General features: G+C 38.4%; 1 protein-coding gene across 16 annotated transcripts in view; it reads right to left on the bottom strand.

Annotated features, from left to right (window-relative positions):
• The window catches only part of PDSS2 (decaprenyl diphosphate synthase subunit 2), a 303,253-nt gene that overhangs the window by 145,336 nt on the left and 131,248 nt on the right, over window positions 1–26,669 (bottom strand). The window contains exons 2-3 of one of the 16 annotated variants that reach the window (XM_064289427.1): window positions 17,843–25,469; window positions 17,363–17,467 (exon numbers count right to left, since the gene is read on the bottom strand). The exons of 14 other annotated variants lie outside the window; for them this stretch is intronic. In XM_064289427.1, the coding sequence (XP_064145497.1) occupies window positions 17,363–17,467; window positions 17,843–17,859 (122 nt within the window). In that variant the 5' untranslated portion in view covers window positions 17,860–25,469. The remainder of the gene's footprint in view (window positions 1–17,362; window positions 17,468–17,842; window positions 25,470–26,669) is intronic. One more of the 16 variants, XM_064289445.1, reaches the window with a different exon arrangement.

Below are 26,669 nucleotides of genomic sequence, written 5' to 3' on the forward strand. Positions count from 1 at the left end.
GAACTAACAGAACATTGGATGGGGCACCAAGAAGGGCTCTGATATGGCACAGGCAAGGAAAACTCCCTATTCCAGTCAGTGACAATATGGGACAGTGACATTTAAAAGACCAATGTTTCCAGGAAAAATTTCTCAAATCTCTAGCAGTCTCAGTTTAATGTCTATGCTTGGGTATGTATTAACTGCGTTCTTTATAATCCTGTACTAAAATGCTTGTAAGGTACACACACAAGATCCTTCCTTTTCTTTAAGAGATATTCCAGAAGTATCAGAAAAGCATAATATGTAAACAATATTTCTGGGTGGTAGGGGTGAGGGTCAAAGCTGATGAAAGGGTAAAAACTTTGATGAAAGGATGAAATTGAAATGAAGATTATACTGGAAACAAATGTTTTAAAAAGCAAATCATAAATAAAATTACTATGCTATGAAAAAAGATATAAGAAGAAAAATTGGGATAGCACACTCACGTATTATTCTAAGGCAATTACAATGGGCCTCTACTGAGGAAAAAAAAAGCAGGAAGGATGAGGCATAGGCAAGGAATGAAAAGAAAAAATTTATACATGTACTTACATGTACGTGTATTTATTCACCTATGTGTATATATGCATGTGTGTGTGTGTGTGTGTACACAAATACACAGTTGGCCAGGTCCTGGTGAAAGAGATTGAAATCCATGAGGCCCAAACCTCATTTTAAGACGTGAGCCAATCTTCCATGTAGTACTGAATTGCAATAAAAAGAAACGGGCAATTTTGTACAGCAAATGAAATAAGCAACATGTACAGAATAAAGGGTGAAAAAAAAAAAAGAAAAAGAAAACTCTTAGAAGACTTTTTGTGATCTCAATTCAAGTTGTGTGTGTTTTTTAAGAACCACTTATAGATGAGTACTATCACATTCAAAGCCCAGAACCACAGTGATCTTCATACTCGGCTCAGGTATTTCATTATCTTTATTTTGGTAGGTTTTAAGGATATCAAAAGTAAAAACAAAAAAAAAAACAAACACCAATTTCCAGTGTATATATACATGCATATGTATTTGTACATACACTTGTAAGAATGCTATTGTTCTTAGATGTAGTTGGATCAGTTTTGACTTACTGCAACCGTATTTACAATAGAACAAAACTCTGCCCCAGCCTGTGCCACCCTCACAATCGTTGCTATGTTTGAGCCCACTGTTGAAGCCACTGTGTCAATCCATCTCATTGAGGGTCATCTTCTTTTTCAGTGACTTTCTACTTTACCAAGTGTGATGTCTTTCTCCAGGGACTGATCCTTCCTGATAACATGTCCAAAGTATGTAAGACGCAGTCTTGCCATCCTCACTTCCAAGGAGCATTCTGGCTGCACTTCTTTCAAGACAGATTTGTTTGTTCTTCTGGCCGTTCATGGTATATTCAATATTCTTTGGCAACACCATTAATTAAAAGGCATCAATTCTCCTTCAGTCTTCCTTATTTATTGTCCAGCTTTCACATGCATATGAGGCGACTGAAAATATTGTGGGTTGGGTCAGGTGCACCTCAGTCCTCAAAGTGACATCTTTGCTTTTTAACACTTCAAAGAGATCTTGTGCAACAGATTTGCTCAATGCAATACGTCATTTGGTTTTTAACTGCTGCTTCCATAGGCGTTGATTATGGATCCAAGTAAAATGAAACCTTTGACAACTTCTCTGTTTACCATGATGTTGCTTATTGTTCGGGCTGTGAGGATTTTTGTTTTATGTTGAGGTATAATCCATACTGAAGGGTGTAGTCTTTGGTCTTCACCAGTCAGTGCTTCAAGTACTCTTTACTTTCAACAAGCAAGGTTGTGTCACCTGCATATCTTGGGTTATTAATGAGTCTTCCTCCAATCCTGATGCCCCGTTCTTCTTCATATAGTCTACCCTCTTGGATTATTTGCTCAGCATACAGATTGAATAAGTACGGTGAAAAGATACAGTCCTGACAGACACCGTTCCTGATTTTTAACCATGCAGTATCCCCTTGTTCTGTTCGAATGACTGCCTCTTGGTCTATGTACAGGTCCCTCATAAGCAGAATCAAGTGTTCTGGAATTCCCATTCTTCGCAATGTTATCCATAATATGTTATGATCCACACAGCTGAATGGCTTTACATAGTCAATAAAACACAGGTAAATATCTTTCTGATATTCTTTGCCTTCAGCCAAGATCCATCTGACATCAGCAATGATATCCCTTGTTCCACATATTCTTCTGCATCTGGCTTGAATTTCTGGCAGTTCCCTGTCAATGTACTACTGCGACAATTACTTGTGTGTGATATTAATGATGTGGTTCAATAATTTCTGCATTCTGCTGGATCATCTTTCTTTGGAACAGGCACAAATACGGATCTCTTCCAGTCGGTTGGCCAGGTAGCTATCTTACCAAGTGGGTGCTTCCGGCATTGCGTCTGTTTTCTGAAACTTCTCAAGAAGCCCTGGTGGCACAGTGGTTAAATCAATAGATTGCTAACTGAAAGGTTGGTGGTTGGAAACTACCAGTGGCTCTGCAGGAGAAAGGTGTGGCAGTCTGCTTCCGCAGAGATTTATAGAAACCCTATGGGCTTGCTATGAGTTGGAATTGACTCAACGGCAGTGGGTTTGGGTTAAGATAGAAATTACGTATCGTAACGTTCACCTGTTTTTAATTGTACAATTCAACGATTTATTGTACATTTACAGAGTTGTACAACCATCATTACAATTTTAGAAAAGCTACAACTTAATTTTTGAACACTTCCATTATCCTAAAATTAAACCTCATGCCCATTTAGAGTCATTCCCTATTTCAAGGTTATTTTCTTAATTTTCACTTCAGTTTGTCAAGTGTTCGTAATTTTTAATGAAATTAATTCTAAACAGCAACAATATAAAATGGAAATGTCAACATACTTTTATTGAAAAGAAATATTGAAATCTGCGGCAAATAGTAAAATGTCCACACGATACAGTACATTCTCTAAAGCCAAATATAAATGACGGATCTGTTAAGTGTCTGAAAGTGTCTTAGGCTGTGAACCCTACTCACAACTTTTATAGCTATTTCTAGTTTGAAAATAATTTAATATGTGGTAAGTACAGTATTTTGTAGGATCTGAATGCTTAAAGGGTTATTTGGAAATGTCATTTGACTTTAAATATTCCCTTGTTTAACATCCAGATTCTATGTCTTGCCCTCTCCTGGGGAATATTTCCTGTGGAGGCTCCCTGACTATTTTTTCTAGACAAGCAAAACCAGTGAAGTGTGTGTGTGTGTGTGTATATATATATATGCACACACACACACACACACATGCATGTATATAAAGAGAGAAAAAAAGAGTAAGAGAGAGAGAGCAAAAGAGAGAAAGAGATTTATCTCAAGGAAACAGCTCATGCACTCATGCAGTTGTAGAAGCTGGCATGCCCCAAGTCCGTTGGTCAGAGTCATGATGGAGGCTTCTCCTGACTCACGTTGCTGCAGGTGTTGAGAAACTCAAGATCAGCAGTCAGATGGCAGGCCGCTGGCTCACAGGCTGCAGAGGCTGATGAATCTAAGATTGGCAGGCAACACAGCAGGCTGTTGGCTCAAGTCCCAAGAACCCGAGATAAGATGATGACAAGTTGGATATAGGATCCAGAATGAGCAAACGCCAGCAAGCTTTGCCAGAACATCCATATATATTGGATGCAGGCCATGTCCCCAAGGAAACTCTCCTTACAATTGATTGGCTGATCACATCAGATCAATCAGCTGATTATATCACAAAATGGAGTACAACTACATCATTACATAACTGCCAAACCACTGAGAATCATGGCCAACGAAGTTGACATGTAACCTTAAGCATCTTAGTAATTTTTTTTTTAATTACAAATGAAAATGCATCTATCAAAATGAATATGTTCCTTTCAAACTAGTCACCTTAAGAGGCAATATATTTATTTATCTAATAAACTGATTACAAGGTATTTGAAAAGATGGTTACAGAAAATGTTTTTAGCATTTTAGGTATCCATACAAAGCTTTTAAGTAAATTACTTCAAAAAGCAAATGAATATAGTTTATTCACAAAAAATAATTCTTATTACTCAAGATTACATCTCATACAGCATTGCTTTATTACTTTTTTGTTTAGATCCACACAAACAATAGGTATGTTTAAAAGGCTGCTACAGTCTTACAATAAAGAATACATACATCAAAGTAATAACAACATTATATCCCCCATTCTACTTATTTCCCTAGAAGTTATCTGTCTTACAGTTTAGAATATTTTTTAATATTTTTATTATATGTTTATAAACATAGTAAAAGCTATGCATTTATAAACATAGAGTAAATGATATGCATTATAAACACAGAGCAACTGCAATGCATTTTCTCATATAAATAAATTCATACTAAACATATGGTACTACAACTTGCTTTATTCACATTAATAATGTTTAAAGATTCTTTCTGTGTCAGTACATATACCAAAAAACCCCACTGCCGTCGAGTCGATTCAAATTCATAGTGACCTTATAGTACAGAGTAGAACTGCCACAGAGCGTTTTCAGGGCTGTATATCTTTTATTTTTTTACAAAAAAAAAAAAAAAAAAATTTTTTTTCTAGTTGAAAGTTTACACCTCAAGTTAATTTCTCATACAAAAATTTATACATGTATCATTATGTGACATTAGTTCCAATCCCCACAATGTGACAGCACACTCTCCCTTTCCATACCACGTTTCCTGTGTCCATTCAACCAGCTCCTGTCCCTTTCTGCCCTCTCATCCTGACTCCAGACAGGAGCCACCCATGTGGTCTTGTGTATCTGCTTGAACTAACAAGCACACTTTCCATGAGTATTATTTCTTATGTTTTATAGTCTAGTCTAATCTTTGAAGAGTGGGCTTCGGAAATGGTTTTAGTTCTGGGTTCACAGAGCATCTGGGGCCATGGCTTCAGGGTTCTTCCCATCTCAGTCAGACATTAAGTCTGGTCTTTTTACATGAATTTGAGTTCTGCTCCACACTTTTCTCCCCCTCTGTCAGGGACTCTCTGTTGTGTTCCCTGTCAGGGAGGTCACTGGTGGTAGCTGGGCACCATCTAGTTCTTCTGGTCTCAGGCTGATGGAGTCTCTGGTTTATGTGGACCTTTTGTCTCATGGGCTAATATTTTCCTTTTATCTTTGATGTTCTTCATTCTCCTTTGCTCCAAGTGGGTTGGGAACAATTGATGCATCTTAGATAGCCACTTGCAAGCTTTTAAGACCCCAGATGCCACTCACCAAAGTGGAATGCAGAAGATTTTCTTAATAAACTTTGTTATACCAATTGACCTAGATGTCCCCTGAAACCATGGTCTCTAGACCCCAGTCCCAGCTACTCTGTCCTTCAAAGTGTTTGGTTGTGTTCAGGAAACTTCTTAGCTTTTGGCTTAGTCCAGTTGTGCTGACTTCCCCTCTATTGTGAGTTGTCCTTCCCTTCATCTAAGATGATTCTTGTCTACTATCTAGTGAATTCCCCTCTCCCTCTCTCTCCACCCTCATAACCATCAAAGAATGTTTTCTTCTGAGTTTAAACCTTTTCTTGAGTTCTTATAATAGTGGTCTCATACAATATTTGTCCTTTTGTGACTGACCAATTTCACTCAGCATAATGCCCTCCAGGTTCATCCATGTTCTGAGATGTTTTGCAGATTCATCATTGTTCTTCATCGTTGAGTAGTAGTCCATTGTGCGTGTGTATCACAATTTGTTTGTCCATTTGTCTATTGATGGACACCTAGGTTTTTTCCATCTTTTTGCTATTGTGAACTGCATTGCATGAACATGGGTATGCATATATCTATTCATGTGACAACTCTTAGCTCTCTAGGATATATTCCAAGGAGTGGGGTTGCTAGATCACATGATACTTCTATTTCTAGCTTTTTAAGGAAGTGCCAAATTGATTTTCAAAGTGGTTGTACCATTTTACACTCCCACCAGCACTGCATGAGTGTTCCAGTCTCTCCACATCTCTAATATTTATTATTTTGTGTTTTTTTTTGGATTAGTGCCAGCCTTATTGGGGTGAGATGATAGCTCATGGTAGTTTTTATTTCCAAGGCTGTAAGTCTTTACGGAAGCAGAACTGCACATCTTTCTCCTCAGGAGCAGCTGGTGGGCTGGAATCACTGACCTTTTGGTTAGCATCTGGACACTTTAACCACTGTGCCACCAGTGCCCCTTAACAGCACACATAGAACTACCTTTTTTTTTTTTTTTTCAAATACTGTATATTAATCCATAGTATGTATGTACCATATCTACTTCAGACCCCCATAATAAATATTTAGATCATTTCCTATTTTTCATTATTATAAACAATGCTGCAGTGAACATCCTTATACATATATCTACGCACTGGGTTTATGTACATGTGTGGGAGTATGTTATAGATTGAATTGTGTCCCCCAAATACGTGTGTCAACTTGGCTAAGACATGATTCCCAGTATTGTGTGGTTGTCTACCACTTTGTCATCTGATGTGATTTTCCCATGTGTTGTAAATCCTACCTCTATGATGTTAATGAAGCAGGATTAGAAGGAGTTACGCTAATGAGGCAGACACAATTTACAGGATTAGGTTGTATCTTAAGTCAATCTCTTTTGAAATACAAAAGAAAGAACTGAGCAGAGAGGAAAGGGACCTCATATCACCAAGAAAGAAAAGCTGGGAGCAGAGTGTGTCCTTTGGACCCAGGGTCCCTGCACTGAGAATCTCCTATACGAGGGGAAGATTGATGACAAGGACCTTCCCCCAGAGCAAACAGAGAGAGAAAGCCTTTCCGTACAGCTAGCACCCTGAATTCAGACTTCTAGCTTCCTAAACTATGAGAGAATGAATTTCTCTTTGTTAAAGCCATCCACTTGTGGTATTTCTGTTACAGCAGCACTAGACAACTAAGACAGAGTATTTCTGTAGTATATAGCCCTAGAAGTGAAATTACAGGATCGAAGAGTATGTCACTTAAAATTTTGTTAGCTACTATTAAATGGGATATTCTACTTTCAAAGCTGAGCAAATAACCTGAGAAGTTGGACTATATGAAGAAGAATGTGGCACCAGGATTGGAGGAACACTCATTAACAACCTATAATATGCAGAAATGACACAACATTGCTTGCTGAAAGTGAACAGGACTTGAAACACTTACTGAAGAAGATCAAAGACTAAAGCCTTCAGTATGGATCACACCTCAACATAAAGAAAAAAAAAGTCCTCACAACTGGACCAGTAAGCAAGATCATGGTAAACAGAGAAAAGACTAAAGTTGTCAAGGATTTCATTTTACTCGGATCCATAATGAACGCCCACAGAAGCAGCAGTCAACAAATCAAACGACTTATTACAGTGGCAAATACTCTGCAAAAGACCTCTTTAAATTTTTAAAAAGCAAAGATGGCACTTTGAGGACTAAGCTGTGCCTGATCCAAGCCATGGCATTTTCAATTGCCTTGCATGTATGTGAAGGCTGGACAATGAATACAGAAGACCAAACAATTGATGCCTTTCAATTGTGGTGTTGGCGAGGAATATTGAGTATGCCGTGGACTGCCAGGAGAACGAACAAATCTGTCTCAGGAGAAGTACAGCTAGAATGCTCCTTGGGAGCGAGGATGGCGAGACTTTGTCTCACGTATTTTCGACATATTATCAGGAGGCACCAGTCCCTGGAGGAGGGTATTATGCTTGGGAAATTAGAGATCAATGAAAAAGAGGAAGACCCTCAATAAGATGGATTGACACAGTAGCTGCAACAACGGACTCCAGTACATAAAAGCTTTGAAGTCAGCCCAGACTTAGCAAATTGACTACTGTTGTGAGCACCTTCTTGGGGTGATTTTTCTGATAATGATTCCCTTTTCTCTAGGAATATCATTGCCCCCAACTTCGATCATGACGTGGGTGGTAGCTGCCATGTCTTACCCATCCTGGCTGAGTGACCTAGGGCTGAGTTCCTGGACTAATCAAGGTTACTCAGATTCTTTCTCCAGGAAATCTGCAATTCAGGGTTCTGGAAGTTGCAAAAGGCAATGCTCCAGATCACATTTACAAACTTCAGTTACTTACATATCATTTTGTCAATGCTGCATTTACCACCTGTACTCTTACATACTTAAGTTTTTCCTTAAATCTTATCTATAAATCCTCTTTCTTTAGTGAACTTATATTAAAAAAAGGAAAACAAACCAAGCTCATTGCCAGTGACCTGGTTCCAACTCACAGTGACCACCACAGAGTTTATGAGTGCAGATTCTGGAACCTGCCACTTATTAGCTGTGTGACCTGGAACAATTTGCTCAATCACTCTCAGTACCCCAGTCTTTTCATCTGTAAAATGGAGATAATAACAGTGCCTATGTCATAGTGTTATGGGGGGTTATATGAATGTGTACATAGTACTTAAACAAAAAAACTCAAACCTGTTGCCACTGAGTTGATTCCTACTCCCAGTGACACTATAGTACAGAGTAGAACTGCCCCACAGGGTCTCCAAGGAGTGGCTGGTAGATTCAAATTGCTGACCTTTTGGTTAGCAGCCAAGCGCTTTAACTGTTGCACCACCAGGGCTACATATAGTGCTTACAGCTATACAAAATTTCACAGTAAGTGTTCAAAAATGTTAACTATTACTAGTTTTAAATCAACTCACCTTTCTGTTTAAATACAGGTAGCCCCGACTTACAACAGGATTTCATTTGTACGAGTCTGTCATAAGTTGGTTCTAATGTAAATCGAATACTTCCTTTTTTATTTTTGGTTTTCATAGCCTGTTATATGGCAGTGTTTTGAACAGTACATCATAACATTAAACATCTGTGAGTGAACACCTGAGAATAACAGCAGCAAATTATGCACTACAACACTGTACATAGTATATACTACTACTGATAAGATGTATCAAAAAAAAAAAAAACCCCAACAAAGGATCTTAAGTTCAGTTCATTGTAACTTGAATACTTCATAAATCAGGGACTACCTGTAAACTTTTAGAGAAAACTTAATATCCCAACTATCTGGCAACTATAGAAGAGCAGGTTTCCCACAGAGCAGCAAGATCTGAACCTATGGCCACAGGGTTATTACAGCACTATACCACCACAGGCATTCTTGTGGAGGCAACCTAGGCTTGGCAAAGCCTTCAGGATGCTCCTCTTGGATCAATAAGAACAAGGATGCTGCTGCTGGTGGGTACGAGCACCAGCACCCCCACCAGCACCACATGTGGCAGCTGCAGTCAGTGCTCTGGGGGTTCTCCAGTCAGCCTGCTGCTGCTGCTCCCAACAGGGCTCACTGCCCCTTGCCTTACAATGAACAGAGTCGACAGCTGCCATGGAATGGTTTGAGAATGGCTGCAACCAGTAGACTGAAGCAGGAATCTGGGCAGAGGGTACGTATGGGACAAAGGCTTGAGTGTCTCCTCTTAGACAAGGCCTGAGAAGAAGAGAAGTGAGAACAATACAGGAAGGGAGGAGAATGGTGCAGGGACATCCTTCATTTTCTGACCATAGCCCCATACGACCTGGACGAATTAAGGAGAACAAATGATTAAATTTTGCTATATGCAAAAAAGTCATTTTCACAGAGAAAAAAGAAAATTAACATGCTTTTTGTTTATATCTTGTCTAAGTAAGGTTACCTATCAGAAGAAAGGTATGGCAGTCGGTTTCTGTAAAGATTTACAGCCTTGGAAACCCTATGGGCAGTTCTAGTCTGTCTTACAGAGTTGCTATGAGTCGGAATTGACTCAACAGCAGTGGGTTTGGGTTTTTTGTTTGTTTAAGGTTACCGAAACCAAAGAAATATGAGTTAATAGTTGGGTTTCAGATACAGCAGAAAAATACCCACTACACATTCATCAACCTAATGTCAAGCCATTGCACTACCTAATGCCACCAGCACGCTTTCCTCTGGACGAGCGCCCGGCTTTTCGTCTACAACAGAGGCCTGCAAACTAATCAGAGTGGCCTTACGGAGTTAGCTCAGTTTGAAGAGAGCAGAGAAATGAATGCCCATAGCTTAGTCCTTTGTCTTCATTCTCGTTCTAAATAAAAGAAGGCAGGGAAGACTTCTATCAGGGGATACAATGCAGAAAGCACTCTGGCTTGCCCTTTTAGCAAGCCCTCTTAAGAGATAAAAATGTACCCACAGTTCAGCTTCACTTGGCCTCAAGCTTAGGTAATAATTTAGATGGTTCCTAATTGAACTGCCTTTCCACTGTAAAAGTCCTGCCCTATCATAAACTCTTCTCCATGAAAAAGGACTGAGCCATGCATCCTAAGGAGGGAGAGTCATAAAGCCTCATGCCCACACTGGGGTAAGGGAAGGATGCTGGGCTATTCCTCAGGTGGCTCACAGTAGGTGGCTGTCATTCTAAATCCATGATAACACAAGCAGTTCCATTCTTCTGTATTTCTACAAAGGCCTCACACCATGATTGTAATTGTTAATGGTATATCTCAAACTGCTATATTGTACCCCCTTTAGTTGGATATTTATCATGCTAAATTATCAATTACAAACATTTCTTCACATAATATTTAAATCCTAAAGTAAGAAGATTCAGAATAATCTACCTAGAAATAGATGTATACTGTTTTTAGAGTTCGATAATATATTAAGTCAAAAGAAAATTACAGTAAACCCTGTTCATTACAAAACACTTTTTAAAAATAATTTATTTTCGTCGTTGTTGAGAATATACACAGCAGAACATAAACTAATTCGACAATTTCTACTTGTACAATTCAGTGACACTGATTTCATTCTTCACGTTGGACAGTCATTCTCACTCTCCTTTTCTTAATGTCCCTCCCCATTAACATAAACTCACTGCCCCTTAAGTTTCCTATCTCATCTTTTGAGTTACTGTTGTCAATCTGATGCCATATACATAGACCTTAAAAGAGCACAATGTTCAAAGGCAGACATTCTTCACTGGTTAAACAAAGCTATTATTTGGTTTTGAGTAGACTTCAGAGGATATATTTGGTTTAAGGTTTAAAGATTATCTCAGGGCAATAGTTTCAGGGGTTCATATAGCCTTCAAGGCTTCATAAAATCTGGATCCTATAAGAACTTGAAATTCTGTTCTGCATTTACCCCTTTTTGATCAGGATTCTCCTATGGAATCTTTGATCAAAATGTTCAGTAGTGGTAGCCAGACACCATCAAGTTCTTCTGGTCTCATAGCAAAGGTGGCCATTGTTCATAAAGGCAATGAGCCACATATTCCATCTCCTCCTCCTATTCCTGACTCTCCTTCTTCCTCTTTTGTTCCAGGCAAATAGAGACCAACTGTTGTAACTTGGATGGCTGCCTGCAAGCTTTTAAGACCCCAGGCACTACACAACAAACTAAGAGGTAGAATAAAAAAAAAAAAAAAACATTAAACATGGTATTAGGCCAATTAACTGGAATGTCCCATGAAACCATGACCCTAAAACTCCAAACTAATGAATGAAATTCCATGAGGTGTTTTGGTTGTACATAAGCAGCCTCAGCAGCTACTTTTTTTTTTTTTTTTGTCATTGTACATGTATTTATCACACAACTTTTTACAGATGTACAACTTATTGACAACAATTACAATAATCGGCTATGCAACCCTACCCTAAATCATTGAAATTTTTTCAATTCAGCTTTTTACAGGTGTACAACTTATTGACAACAATTACAATAATCGGCTATGCAACCCTACCCTAAATCATTGAAATTTTTTCATCACTGCAAATCGAAACTCAGCGCTCCATAAGCAATAATCCCCTATCCCCCTTCTTACCTCCTTCGCCCCTCACCGATAACCACTAATAAAATTTGGTCTCTATACATTTGCCTGTTCTTATTTTTTCATAAAAGCGAGGTCATACAATGTTACAAAACACTTTTAAAGTTTAGCTACATTTAGCAAAATAAACACATTTTATATTCTATTTCTTTCTCCTCTAAAGAATATTTTTGATAGGATCCAGTGCAAAAGATGAATAAGACAGTGCAGTTCATGAACAGTTTATAATCTGATCATGAGAAAGACAAAAGCAGATGATGTCAATAAAATATAGCAAATATACTACAGTTATTAAGAATATAAGTTTAGAGTTCAAAGACCCGATTTAAATCCCAGATCTTCTAGTTCTGGCTATGTAATCTTGAATAAATTCTTTAATACTTCTAAGCTTCTCTGTCCTCATATAAAGGGGATATCACTGCTGACCTTTTAGGATTGTTGTGAGACATAAATGAGGTAATATGTGTAGAATGTTTTCAGCACAATACCTGGCACATGGTCTGTGCCGAATACATGGCAGCTATTACCACGATTACCACTACTATTTGCACAGACTTACGCACAGTATGTTAAGTACCCAGAAAAAGGGGTACTCAGCCCTGCCTGAGAGTCAAGAAAGGTTTCCTAGAGAAGCTGAGAGCTGAGCTGTCTTAAGGAATAGGTAAGAGTTAGTCAGATAAAGCCAAGGTAGGAACAGTGTCCCAGGCAGAGGAAACAACATGAGTTGAGGGGCATGAAACAGCACAGTGTACGTAGGACACTGCGAGTATTTGGTATTCACCAGGTCTAGTGCAATAGTCACCTTTCTCTACTTTCTTTGGCATCCTACAGCGTAATTGCTTCTCCATCCTCCCAGAAATACTCTCCTTAATCCTAACAGCTATGTTGCATTTGCCCTTTAAGGTCATTTTAGTCCTACAAAGGAAAGTAGGCCGGTCCCTTCTCAAACCCTGGCAGAACGTGCTCCTTCCCTTTGTCTTAGCAACATGAGGAGAGATAAACTGCAGAGGCAGTGTAGCTGAGTGGCTAAGAGTTTGGGTTCAGGTGTTAGACTGTCTACATTCAAATCCTGACCCCACCACTGTGTGACAGAGCAAATTGCTTCATTTCTTGTGCTTCTTTTTTTCCCATCTATTAAATGGGAATGATAATAACAGCATCCACGTCTTGGGTTTGGGTTGTTGTGAGAGATGAGTGAATGAACGCATGTAAGAAAATCAGAACAGGGCATGGCTGTTAATAAGTATTAGCTATTAATATTTTACAAAATTAAAATTCTATGTTTTATGGGCAGGACAGCCTTGAGAAAGTAGAGAATTCACTAGATTAGAAATGTGGTCATCTATGGGGGGCAGGAAGAAGAGAGAATAAAAAGGTAAAAAGAAGAAACCCATATATCGAGTACCTACTAGATACCAAATACTGTATTAAATGCTTCATAAATGTTTTCTCATCTGATCCTTACAACAGCCATGTAGGGTAGGTGGTACTGTCCCCATTTTTACACGAGTACACTACGGCTCAGAGAGGTCAAGAAATTTCCCTAAGACAAATGGATAGAACCAGGATTCAAAACCATGGGTAGATAAATCCAGAGCCATGCTTTCCAACAGCTACATCTCTTCATCTCCTGGGGCCTCCATTTTCTTAGCTTGAAACTTAAAATATTAGACTTCGCATTACTAAGAAGAAACCTGAGAGCTGCCTAATTTTTCACATGATCTTTGTCTTGGTTATCTAGTGTTGCTATAACAGAAATACCACAAGTGGATGGCTTTAACAAAGAGAAATTTATTCTCTCACAATCTGGGAGGCTAGAAGTCTGAATTCAGGGTGCCAATAAGGAGCCCGGGTGGTGCAGCAGCTAAAGCAACAGACTGTTAACCACAAGGTTAGTAGTTCAAAACCACCACTGGCTATGAGAGAGAAAGATATGGCAATCTGCTCTGCAGAGATTTACAGCCTTGGAAACTCTATGGAGTCGCTATGAGTCAAAATCGACTTGATGGCAGTGGGTTTTCTTTTTTTTTTTTTAGCCCTCTGTAGGCTCTGGGAGAAGGTCCTTGTCATCAGTCTTCCCCCTGGTCTAGGAGCTTCTCAATGCGGACCCTGGGTCCAAAGGACATGCTCTGCTCCTGGCACTACTTGCTTGGTGGTATGAGTTCCCCATGTCTGTTTGCTTCTCTCTTTTATATATCAAAAGAGATTGACTTAAGACACAATCTAATCTTGTATATTGAGTCCTGCCTCATTAATGTAACTGCAGCTAATCCCACCTCGTAATATCATAGATGTAGAACTGACAACACATAGGAAAATCACATCAGATGACAAAATGGTAGACAACCACACAATACAGGGAATCATGGACTAGCCAAGTTGACACACTTTTTTGGGGGGGACACAATTCAAATCCATAACAATCTTCTAGGCCTACTCCAGGAAATATAAGCATGTTCTGATTTCAGGTGCTATGCTGAGGATTCTATTTCAGAAGAATCATAAACTACAGTATATAAATCAAGAATACACTTCCTTGCCCAGAAGTTCAGAGTATGTAACAATAACACATTAGGGAACAAAAATATTATTCTCTTAGAATTCCAATTCTACACTTTCAGATATTATCAACTGACTAGGCTTACATTTGTTTTATAGCATGATGCAGGGCCCAGTTCTCATCTTTAATTTACATTTTTCAAGCTGAAATATTGTGTAAGGCATTCTGTGGGCCTTTAATATTCTTTTGATTTGTTCTTTTCTTTTCCTGCCAAAGAACAAAAAATTCTTACATTAAGATGAGAATAAAGTTAGGAAAAAAACCCACGGACAATGTGACTAATAAGAGACTATCTGGCTATAAAGCCTTAATTTCTGAGCTGAACTCAAATGTATAAACTATATGAATCTTATACATATTGCCAATGGAGAAGCTTTTCTCCTGTGTGGGGGAAAATATTACACACCCACTCATATACACATGCACACACATTATAGTTTAGAAGGGTCTTGTCACATGCTGGCCCCTATACCGATTAAAAAAAAAAAAAGCACAAAGCCTCAGGGGGAAGCTTCAAATACTCTAAGACAATAAGCTGGGGTTTAAAAAAAAAAAAAAGCAGATAATCCTCTATAAAGACGTTTCATACACACACACGCTTTTTTCTTTTTTAAGTTAAAAAATACGTAATTTTTCCTTTAATTACAGTTCCCCATATAACCATTAGTGCATTCTGGTGATGCAAGCCATATTTATTAGCGGCAGCATGTCAAATAGGAGTTGACAATTACGGTCTCTATCAATACATATTATGCCAGACGGTAATGAGCCATCCACAAAGGGCTAGCCATCCAAAATAATCACGCTGCTTTCCAGAGAAATGTCAAAGAGGTTATGGTTTATTACACTGTGCTCATTAGATATACAGTGGCAGCATTAGCAATTTTTCCTTCATTTGCGTCTCATTTAAGGATCTGCCCCCACAAGCAGAGTTAAATTAGTACACAAGGTTAAAACCATTATGCCCAGAAAAAAAAATTAAGTTGCATTTTATTTTACAGTAATGGTGGATCAAAGGTCCTTGGAATCTATTATTTGCGAAACCATTATCTAACACAGAATATTAACAAAAGGGAAAAGCAAAGCAATGCCTTGCCAGCGTGGCTTTGACAGGAACAAAGGCAGACTGTTTGAAATAAGCAAACACCACATTACTTAATTAAATACCCCTAAAAAAAAAAAACTATTTTAAAAATAACACTAAGGTTGTGACATCAACTGACAAAAGTCACAAAATTAATGAAGTGCCAGCCTATACTTGAAACGCCTCGTTTACATCAACTTATTTTTAAACATTTTTTCACACTGCCTTTGTGCACAATTTGGTTACAAATTCACTGATCGCTATAAACATGTATTTCCTTAAAAAGATAACCTGGTTTCTTATTCTTGTAGCAAACCTGCATTTGTTGATATTAAGTAAATTGGAATTTACAGATAGAACTGTTATAACCAGAAAGGCCTGGTCAGAAAGCAGGCTTTGGAATAAGTTACAAAAACTAAAATGGATACTGCTAAATAATAGATACTTAATGGATTTTGTCAAATCATCAGATAAATGGTTAATAGCTAGCGAATTATTAACAAACAGGGTAAACAGTTACAGTAGAGTGAACTTTTGAAGAGATTTCTAAGGTCCTGACTGGTTGTTATAAAATGTTAAAATTTACCATAGTTAAAGCAATACTATTTCAAATATGCTTTCCCCATATTTTATTATTAACTGACTACAATGGGTGTGATTATTCAAGGATCCCTTGGTTTCATTTAATGAACATTTACCGAGTGTCTGCTGTATGTCAGGCCCTATAATACGTTCTGAGGATTAATTAAAAAAAAGAAAAGAACCATAGAAGCTCTGTCCTCAAAAAGCTCATGGCCAGATCAGTCAGCGAAGGATTAAGACAGGAAGCCAAATGATTTCAACCCAAGGTGATAACTGCTACCACAGAGGTACACAAAGGCTGCCAAGGAGACCCCAAGGAAGTAACACCTAAAATGGGGCCTAAAGGATAATTCTACCTAGTAGAGGACTGTGGGGGAGAAATATACTGAGAATGTGGAGAAGTTGAGAAAGAGGAGGCTGAGGTGGGACTTATACACCCCAGATTATCAGAATATACTATTTTAAGGAATCTTTTTAAAAAACTGATCCAAGTTAGAAGAAAACATCCTGAAGTTAGACTGATGGACTTAATGAAATAAAGTCAGCAAGGAAGTTCTAGAACATTTCAGATTATCATGTTTTAAAAATTAAAAAAGGATATTCCTAGTCAGGTCTATGTATGGTTAATCAAATCTCAGAGTGGATGAATGCATCATCAATTTAATATTAACTCTAAGTCTGATTGAATAACTTACCATGAGCAAATTTTTAATTCCATAGGCTATTCTTGTTGATCTTTTTTTAATTTTTGTGCTTTAGGTGAAAGTTTACAAATCAAGTCAGTCTCTCATACAGAAATTTATATACATCTTGCTATGTACTCCTAGTTGCTCTCCCCTGAGACAGCACTCTCCTTCTTGCCACCCTCTATTTCCATGTCCATTCAGTCAGCTTCTGTCCCCCTCTGCCCTCTCATCTCCCCTTCAGACAGGAGCTGCCCACATAGTCTCACGTGTCTACTTGAGCCAAGAAGCTCACTCTTCACCAGTACCATTTTTTATCTTATACTCTAGTCCAATCCCTGTCTGAAGAGTTGGTTTTGGGAATGATTCCTGTCTTGGGCTAACAGAAGGTCTGGGGACTATGACTTCCGGGGTCCTTCTAGTCTCAGTCAGACCATTAAGTCTGGTCTTTTTACGAGAATTTGAGGTCTGCATACCACTGCTCTCCTGCTCCTTCAGGGGTTCTCTGCTGTGTTCCCTTTCAGGGCAGTTATCTGTTGTAGCCAGGTACCATCTAGTTCTTCTGGTCTCAGGCTGATGTAGTCTCTGATTTACGTGGCCTTTTCTTTCTCTTGGGCTCATAATTACCTTGTGTCTTCGGTGGTCTTCATTATCCTTTGCTCTAGGTAGGTTGAGAACAACTGATGCATCTTAGATGGCCACTTGCTAGCGTTTGAGACCCCAGACGCCACTCTGCAAAGTGGGATGCAGAATGTTTTCTTAATAGATTTTATTATGCCAACTGACCTAGATGTCCCCTGAAACCATGGTCCCTAAACCCCCGCCCCTGCTACACTGGCCTTCGAAGCATTCAGTTTACTCAGGAAACTTCTTTGCTTTTGGTTTAGTCCAGTTGTGCTGACCTCTCCTGTATTCTGTGTTGTCTTTCCCTTCACCTAAAATAGTTCTTGTCTACCAATTAGTGAATACTCCCTCCCTCCCTTCCTCCCCACTCTCCCAGCCATCAGAGAATATTTTCTTCTCTGTTTAAACTATTTTTTGAGTTCTTATAATAGTGGTCTCACATTATATTTGTCCTTTCGCAACTAATTTCACTTAGCATAATACCTTCCAGATTCCTCCATGTTATGAAAGGTTTCACGGATTCATCATTGTTCTTTATCAATGTGTAGTATTCCATTGTGTGAATGTAACAATTTATTTATCCATTCATCCGTTGACAGGCACCTTGGTATTCTTGTTGATCTTTATTCCTGCAACTAGATAAGTATCCTTGTCTCTTTCCTCTTAAACTTAAGAAAGTGGGAGCTATATACCAGCACTAAGTCAATATTTTTCATGCTGTATATCTAATATATGCACATCGACTCTCAAAGTATCTATCTGTAAGAAATAATAAACTTTCAGAGTCCAGAATGTAGACTGATTTAATCTTTTTTGGTATGATACCTAGTACAGCTCAGATGTAAGCAGAAACCTATAAAAACTTTTTTTTTTTTAAATGAAAATGCCATTATGTCCTAGTTACCATATATGGCTATGGTCTATGACAAAATTTCTGAGTGGGCTGTTTGGTAGTTTTAAAGAAGCTGCTTAGAGTGGCATCAAAATAGTAATACTTCATTTCCCATTAGAGTATAACAGATTTCTGTGTTCCGTGAGTACTATGATCTTTCTAAGCTAAATCAAAAACCAAACCCATTGCCACTGAGTCAATTCTGACTCATAGCGACCCTACAGGCCAGAGTAGAACTGCCCCATAGGGTTTTCAAGGAGTGGCTGGTGGATTTGAGTTGCCAACCTTTTTGATTAGCAGCCAAGCTCTTAACCACTGTGCCACCAGGGCTCCATGCCCTATATTCACTTCGATTCAGCTTTTTAAATGGCTGTCATTTTTTCTTCCTCAACGGAGCTTCCAATATTTTTCATCTAATGAACAAATAATAAAGATAGAATCCAAAGATTAAAAAAAAAATACATAAAACTGCATCTATAACTATGTACATATTATATACATAGGTACAGCTTTGTATAAATTGTTGCAGCATTAATACTGGCTGGAAATTTTGGCTGGATTTTTTTCTGCCAGGAAAAGTTGCAGGTAAAGAAGACCAGAAGGCACAAGAGGTGCTGATAACTATGAGGTCATTACAGTACAAGAACAAGAAGTTACACTGTTGAACTATAGAAAAGGAGAACACAAACAGGCCCCATGAACCACCCACGCCTGTTGCTGTGGAGTTGATTTTGGCTCATGGCGACCCTATAGGACAGAGTAGCACTGCCACATAGGGTTTCTAAGGCTGTAAATCTCTCTCTCTTTTTTTTTTTTTGGTGTATACTTTGGCTTTTTTGTGTGTATTAGGTGAACTTTTTTAAAATTGTGCATCAGGTGAAAGTTTACAGAGCAAATTAGATTCCCATTCAATAGTTTGTACATAGAGTGGTTCATGGCCTTGGCTTCATTCCCCACGATGTGTCAGTACTCTCCCCATTTCTGCCCTGGGTTCCCCGTTTCCTTTTGCCCTGATTTTCTACTCCTTCCTGCCTTTTCATCTTTGCGTTTGGGCAAAATTGCCATTCTGATTTCATATAATTGATTGTTCTAAGGAGCACGTTCCTCTCAGGTGTTACTGTTTATTTTATGGGCTTCTCTATTGTTTGGCTGGAAGGTGGTCTCTGGGAATGGCTTCAGTTTCAGGTCAGAAAGGTGTCTCAGGGCCATAGTCTCAGGAGTTCCTCCAGACTCTGTCAAACCAGTAAGTCTGGTCTTTTTTGTGAATTTGACTTTTTATTCGACATTTTTCTCCCGCTTTGTCTGGGACCCTCTGTTGTGATCCCAGTCAGAGCGGTTGGTAGTGGGAGTCAGGCACCATCTAGTTCTTCTGGTCTCTGGGTCGTGTAGGCTGTGGTTCATGTGGTCCATTACGCCTTTGGGCTAATTGCTCCCTTGAATCTTTGGTCTTCTTCACTCTCCTTTGTTCTGGATGGGAAGAGACCAATAGTCGTGTCTTAGATGGCCTCTTGCAAGCTTTTAAGATCCCAGATGCTATTCACCAAAGTATAATGCAGAACGTTGTCTTTATGAACTATGTTTTGCTAACTGACATAAAGTCTATGGTCCTTTGCCTTCATAAGGTTGTAAATCTTTACAGAAGCAGACCATGACATCCTGCTCCTATGGAGCGGCTGATGGGTTCGAACCGCTGACATTTTGGTTGGTGGCTGAGTACTTTATCACTGTGCCACCAGGGTTCCTGTAATGGGCCCCACACTGGTCATTTATTGCTCCCAGTTCATTTCAATACTACATGTAATTATCAATTTCAAGGACAAAACAAGAATGGGACTGCTCAGTGTGGTCACAAAGAAGGGCATGGACAACCCACTTCACAAGAGAGACCCTGTCAGAGTGTGCCTTTTCTTCCCACCACTTTCAAGACTATAATTTGTCTATTTGCTCTTACCTCTGCCTTTTTCCAGAGAGTTTAAGATGATTTACATATTACTAGATGATAAGATGTTCAATAACACTTAAAAAGCACAATCAGTAGATGTGGGGAACGTGTAAAAGCAAGTGTGATAAATTGAGAAGGAAAGGCACAAAATGGAGGGGGGGCGGTGATCCACACCAATAAGCCAATACTCTGAATGCCAGAATTACAGACTTCAAAGGCGCCCTCAGAAACAAAACAATTTTTTTTGTGTATGTCACAAACCTGTTATATTATCTCAAAGTAAAAAAGTGTGTAAGTTTTAGGTTTGATAATCATGTGTTTCCAAAAGATAACAGACAGATAGAAACCTTGCCTGACCTCCCAGTTTCAGGAAAGAAAGGAACTCTGTTCTGGAGACGATTAGGGCTTTAGGTTTCATCTTCAACTCCTTATTCTATGGGTAAAAACATAAGCTCCAGATACAATATTCCCCATTTAAACAATAACAGAGAGGTCACCTTTTATTGTTTGAAAATGGGACTAAATTAGGAGTAGTCACTATTTCTAGAGTTAAAAAAATTGTTTGAGCACTTATCAGAATTGGCTCAACAGCAATGGGTTTGGTTTGGTTTATTAGTTGATGATATTGTAGTTCCCAGTTTGGAGTTCCTAGATCTTTAAGGATTCTTCACAGTAGTGAGGGAGGTGAGTTATTTTCCCCTTTCAAAATGTCTAAGAAAGCCATTCATTCATTTACCACTGGATGAAGGTACATTTGTTAATAAAAATCTCAATTTTCTTTAATTCTGCATTCATTAATAAGAAGTGGTAATAGTGGTTATCTCATACCCGTCAGAAACGAAGACTGGCAGTTACACATGCATCTAATAAAATGAAAAATCAAGTAATTATTATTTTACCTACAAAGTATGCTTAGTAAACAGATTTTTTTTTTTTTTTTTACCTTTACTCCTTTTGGAGTCCTGGGTGGTAAAAGAGGTTGGGAGGTTATCATAACAAAGTCTACACTGGCTCATTTCCCATCACTGCTCCTTGGCGACCCTCAGCCCCTTCTTTCACCAGGACATTCTAAGGGAGAGTAGCCATACACTGTAATGACACATCCACCAGGAGGCCAGAAGAGGTCAGCGGTGAGCAGAGGTAGGCACTCCATCCTCCCACCCAGAAGGCTGGGCAGATCTCGGGTCTCTCCACCCAAAAGGAAGAAGCCAAAAAGACAGAAAAAAATCACTAAATTCAGTTTTTTAGTTTCGCACAGTCAGAGATGGCTTTAAAGTTGTGATAATATTTATTTATTTCTAAAGGTTTGAGGTAGAAAACAAATTCTCCCTTGTGGTTGTAAAATATGTTTTTATACCAAAAAATTTCTTAAAGAGAACAATGACAATAAAGATGATAATGCCTTGATATTGACATAACAATCCTATTTTCTCTGAGGTAACAATTCATATTTCTCAAAAACATATGAGTTGAACATACATAATAATAATATGCTGCATATGATTATTTGTGCTTATGGAAAAAAACACACGAATAAGAAGAACTGATCACGTATTACAAAGTCCCCGGCTGCTAAAATAATTCTAAAACAAATAGGGAAATAGAAAAATTAAACATGATTTATTAAATGTCTTAAATATTTAAACATAATTTTTTTCCTTTCTTTTACCTTCTGAGAAGTATAAACTAAATAGAAAGTTCTCTCCCCACACAGAGCTGAAGAATTAGAAGGAAAAAGGCTATGGATTTTTAAATACCACTTCTTGTGTTTTTCTTGTCTTCTGTAGGAACTCCTTCAATGAAGGCCCATCGATAAAGTACAGCACCTAAAGTCCAGCTTTGTTGGTCCTTCATGGAGGGAGCCACCTCCCTATCAAGATGAAGGTTATGGTTTATCAAGTAGGATTTTGCAGCAGTGTACCAGGCACAGAGAGAACAGCAACCACAAAAAGACTATGTGGTAACTGGCTTAGGGGTTTTATGAATCTAATGCAGGAATGAGTAAAATTAGAAAATTCGAAGGAAAGACCTAAAATGGGTAGACATAGTCAATGGATTACAAAGAGGCCCAAGTTACCTTGCCTGCCCCTCTAATTGTTCCTGAGAAAGATAACTTCTAGCCAAAGTGCTACAAACAGACAATGTAAAACAAAATTGTGCATGGTACCTTTGAAAATAATAAATTGCCTATCCAACACTGCAGGTTTATCAGAGATTAAAACAGATTTTTATAAAATTGAAGCCATAAATTGAATTAAACCTTAACAATTTAGTATTATTCCTTTCAAATTCCTTGACAATTCTACTTTTTCAGCTTATTGTTTTTGTTAAAATTGTTCTGGCCTATCTACAGAGAGAGATAAAAAGTAAATTCCTATTATTAAAAGTTCTGATTGAGTAATTTAAAATAAATTACAGAAATGCATTTTAAGTGTAAAGTATCCTTCCAATGTTGCCAAAAAACAACTAACAAAGGGGAGTTAAATAATTTCACAGCCGTATTTTCTCACTCTCCTTCACTGAGAACACAGTCGTTTGCATGCCATAATAAGCTGTAAATTATAAACATTTTTACATAGCCGGCTGCAAAGAAAAGTCTGCCAGCTTTTTACAATATTGGAAAGTGTTCAAGTGATTAACTACAGCTTTGGAAAGAAGGGGTGGAAACTTGTTTTGCGTCTCAGTTTGCTGCTTCTCTTATGCACAGCCTCTAAAAATCCGTTACATCATTATTTGCGATGAATATGTAATAATTACAGCAGAGTAACAGAAGCTCTACATTACTGTAGGATGCAAATCACTTATGGACAGCAGCGAATCTTGTAGGTGCAGAACATCCAAGTACTTCCTTGAAATGCTCTCTCCAATGAGTATGAATGTAATAGTTTCTAATACCAAAATTTTTAGCACTGAGCATTTCAGAACTAATGACAAACGAAATACACTTTGTTCTTTGTCTACAGGGGAAGCTCGTTAGACAGAACTTCTTCTTAGGACACAAGTCTGTTTTAAAAAAAATGGTTCCTGTATCAAAAGAAATATGCAGTTATCCCTATTCCCCAATAGATAAAGATTAAATCTACAAAAGAAATGTGCTGTAAAAGAGATATGGGCCTGAACACATAGAAGTTTTTATTTTTAACTTGTATAGCGCCCCATCAAGATCCACAATCAACCCCATAAGGAAATTTTGTCTCAATAAATCAACAATAATTCATGCAGCATGTGAGTGCCCGGCACACTGACGGGGCTTTGTAGGCCAAAGAAAAAGTTTATAACCCGGTTCCTATCCATTATACATTTAACACCATCTAACATGGAACACAAAGATTTGTGCTCAGTGCTAAGGATGTCAAGATGAGCAAAAAAGTGTATTTAGGGCACCCAATTTTTTTTTTTTTTTTTAATCCAGCAGAGGCTGTCTACAGTAATGGAAAGAGCATTGATTCTGTGGTCAAATGGAATTTGAATCCCAACTCCGCCACTGACTTATGATGGGCAAATTATTAAATTTCTCTAACCCTGTTTTTCCAGAAAAGCAATTTTTTCTTGACCAGTGTTGTGAGGATTAAATGAGTTTATATCTATATAAAGCACATGTAATGGTACCTGACACATACATTAGTTACAATACAATTATTATTTTTCTATATTTATCACAGCTCTGCACAGGTGCTCAATAAATGGTTGCTGAATCAATCAATCAATGAACAAATCTAGTAGAAGGATAAGACAGATATACATATTACTACAAGATAGATGAGAAATGATTCAGAAGCACAATACACAATAGAGGGTTCAGTGGGAGAGAGAGCTGGCCCCTGATGTCTAGAAGATACTGTCTAGTAAGAAAACATACACATAAATCAGTCATGACAAAACAACATGCTAAGTGCTCTAAGAATGCATAGAACATTCCTCCCTAGGTTTGGGCTTTAACTGAAAAATCCAGTTGCCGTAGAACTGATTTTGACTTACAGTGACCGCATGTGTGTCAGACTAGAACTGCTCTCCATAGTTTTCAATGGATGGTTTTTCAGAAGTAAATCCTCCAAGCCTTTCTTCCAAGGTGCCTCTGGATGGACATGAACTTCCAACCTTTCAGTTAGCTGCCAAATGTGTTTGCATCGTCCAGGGACTCTGCCTCTAATTAAGCTATGACTTTTCCTGGGGTATCTGGATCCCTGTGTCTTTGTGAGTGGATATCTTCAACCTCCCACCATCATAAACAGAGGAGTCGAGAAGTGGAAACGGTGCTCTTTCATTTCCTCACCATCTTGTGAAAACCACTGTTCCTTTGAAGCCTGCTCTACTTTCCACTGTCCCTCCTCTTCTCTATCACTCTGCAATCACTGATGTCTTCGGAATCTCACTCCAGTTCTGCTGAGCTTCAGTGACATGAACTGCCCACCCTATAGTTTTCTCAATCTACTCAATTCAACCTTCACGGTATTCTGTCAGCCCCACTCTCAGGTACAAATAAAACTTACCATTCATATCTGTTCCCTTTCTGAAATCTTCAAATATCCCACTTTCTAGCAACAACCTCCTTACCTCTCAGCTCTCTCACTGCATTAATTCTTCCACCTCTGTAATCTGGCTCATCATGACCTCCCATCCCTTGATCATTATTCTCTTGCCTAATTTTTGCTACCCTCAGCCTAGATCATTACATTAGGTCAGCCATACTCTTGCACATACCCTAAGTCCTTTGCGTCTTTTTGGTGGGCAAAGAAAAACCCTGATCATGGTTTTACCTTTTTCATTTCCACTTCAAAGTTGCTAAGAAGTGCATGTTGCTGTACTATGTAATTTGTAGTTAATCCTGTAGAGGATGGGATGTCACTGAAGAACCAGGGATATTCCACTCCACTTAAAAACTTAAAAATTTAAGCAGAAGTAGAGGGAATGGGGAAATCTCAGTAACAGAAAATGGAGACTTTATAACAGTAACTATAAAGAGGAAGGGTGCCAGGGTTAGGGATAACCAACCTAAGAATCTGTCCTTTTTGTCTCTATTACCACCACCACTACCAGCAGCCTCTACACAGTCTGCAGGAGAAGGAAAGTCCAAGAGTTTAGTGAGATAGGAGGTCCTCAAGCAGGAAGACACCTATAGATTGTCAGTTTTCACCTGGCATTCATATGTGAGGGGTGTTAACAATTACCTGTCTTACAAAGGGTGCCGGGGGTTAGTCTACAAAGGCATGGGTGGATTGTGGATTCAATGATGAATATGGTTATAGCTGTAGCAGTTGAGTTCCAGAGATAGGATTCTAGAAATAAAATTGCATCGAGTTAAGTGTCAGCAAGGCTACTAGATGCATAAATTGTTTCCTGACCTTGTCACTTGAGATCAAGAACTAATTCTTTTTCATATTTTCATTTCCCTCAATGCCCAGCCTGTGCCTTGAAGAGAGGAGGTAGTCAGAATGGGCTATATCAGACCACAGGCTACTTCAATCTACCTGGATGTTAGTTAAGTTCCTCGACTTGAAACACATTATCCCCATTTTATAGATAAATTATCAGTCAAAGTGAGGTTAAGTGACTTCCTTAAATTCAAATAACTAATCAGTTACAGATTTGGGACAAGAACCCAGATCTCTGGCCCTTCATCCATGTCTCTATTACATCACACTGTTTACCACTGGGGGTATCCTGAGTTTGAGTTCCAAGGGACAGCACTCAGTCATGATGCTATTAAGCAGACTCTGCAATTAAACATTTTAAGTGAGTTGCAATCGACTCGACAGCACTGGGTTTGGTTTTATTTTTTGGTTTATAAGTCTTCTATGAAATAGAACATTTTACTATAATGCATGTCAAGAATTAAGCACTGTTTAAAATGCAAAATTAGACATTGCATTTGACTGTGGATTCTTAGTAATCAATATATAGCCCTCCTTTAAGGAATCGACTCAACGGCAGTGGGTTTTTCAAGGAACAAAATTTTTAAATTTTCACCATTAACTAAACAATTTATGCAGTTTGCTTTCTGCTGTAAAGTAGATCTACCCTCCCCTGATATTACCACTTCTTTAGGCAGTCTAACCTATATCGTGTTATTTATATAAGATAAACTAACTCTCCGCTGAGTAGATCTGTAACTGAGCCCACCTACTTTTCGTGGTTAATTACACTTGTTTTGTAAGAGGCTGATCTTATTTTGAGCTTTTCCAGCAGCTCTGGTGAAGTAATGACTTCTGATATACAGTACGTTGAACATAAAGAGCCTTCCCCTTTCCTGCTCAACATATAATTGCTGCATTTGCGCATGCTGTGTACATTGAAAATAACAATAAAAAGTTAATGAAGAAAATAAGTACTGGTTGTAATGAATTAGTAATATTGCTAGATTTGTATCTGGAGTTTATTTTTATTGTTGGAAATTGAATACGATCAATAGGAATATATAATCAACTGTACGTGCTTTTTTCTCTTGAGATCTCTCTAAAAAGGAGCAGAAGTATCTT

This window comes from Loxodonta africana, chromosome 1 (genome assembly GCF_030014295.1).
Source record: "Loxodonta africana isolate mLoxAfr1 chromosome 1, mLoxAfr1.hap2, whole genome shotgun sequence".
Classification (NCBI taxonomy): Eukaryota; Metazoa; Chordata; class Mammalia; order Proboscidea; family Elephantidae; genus Loxodonta; species Loxodonta africana.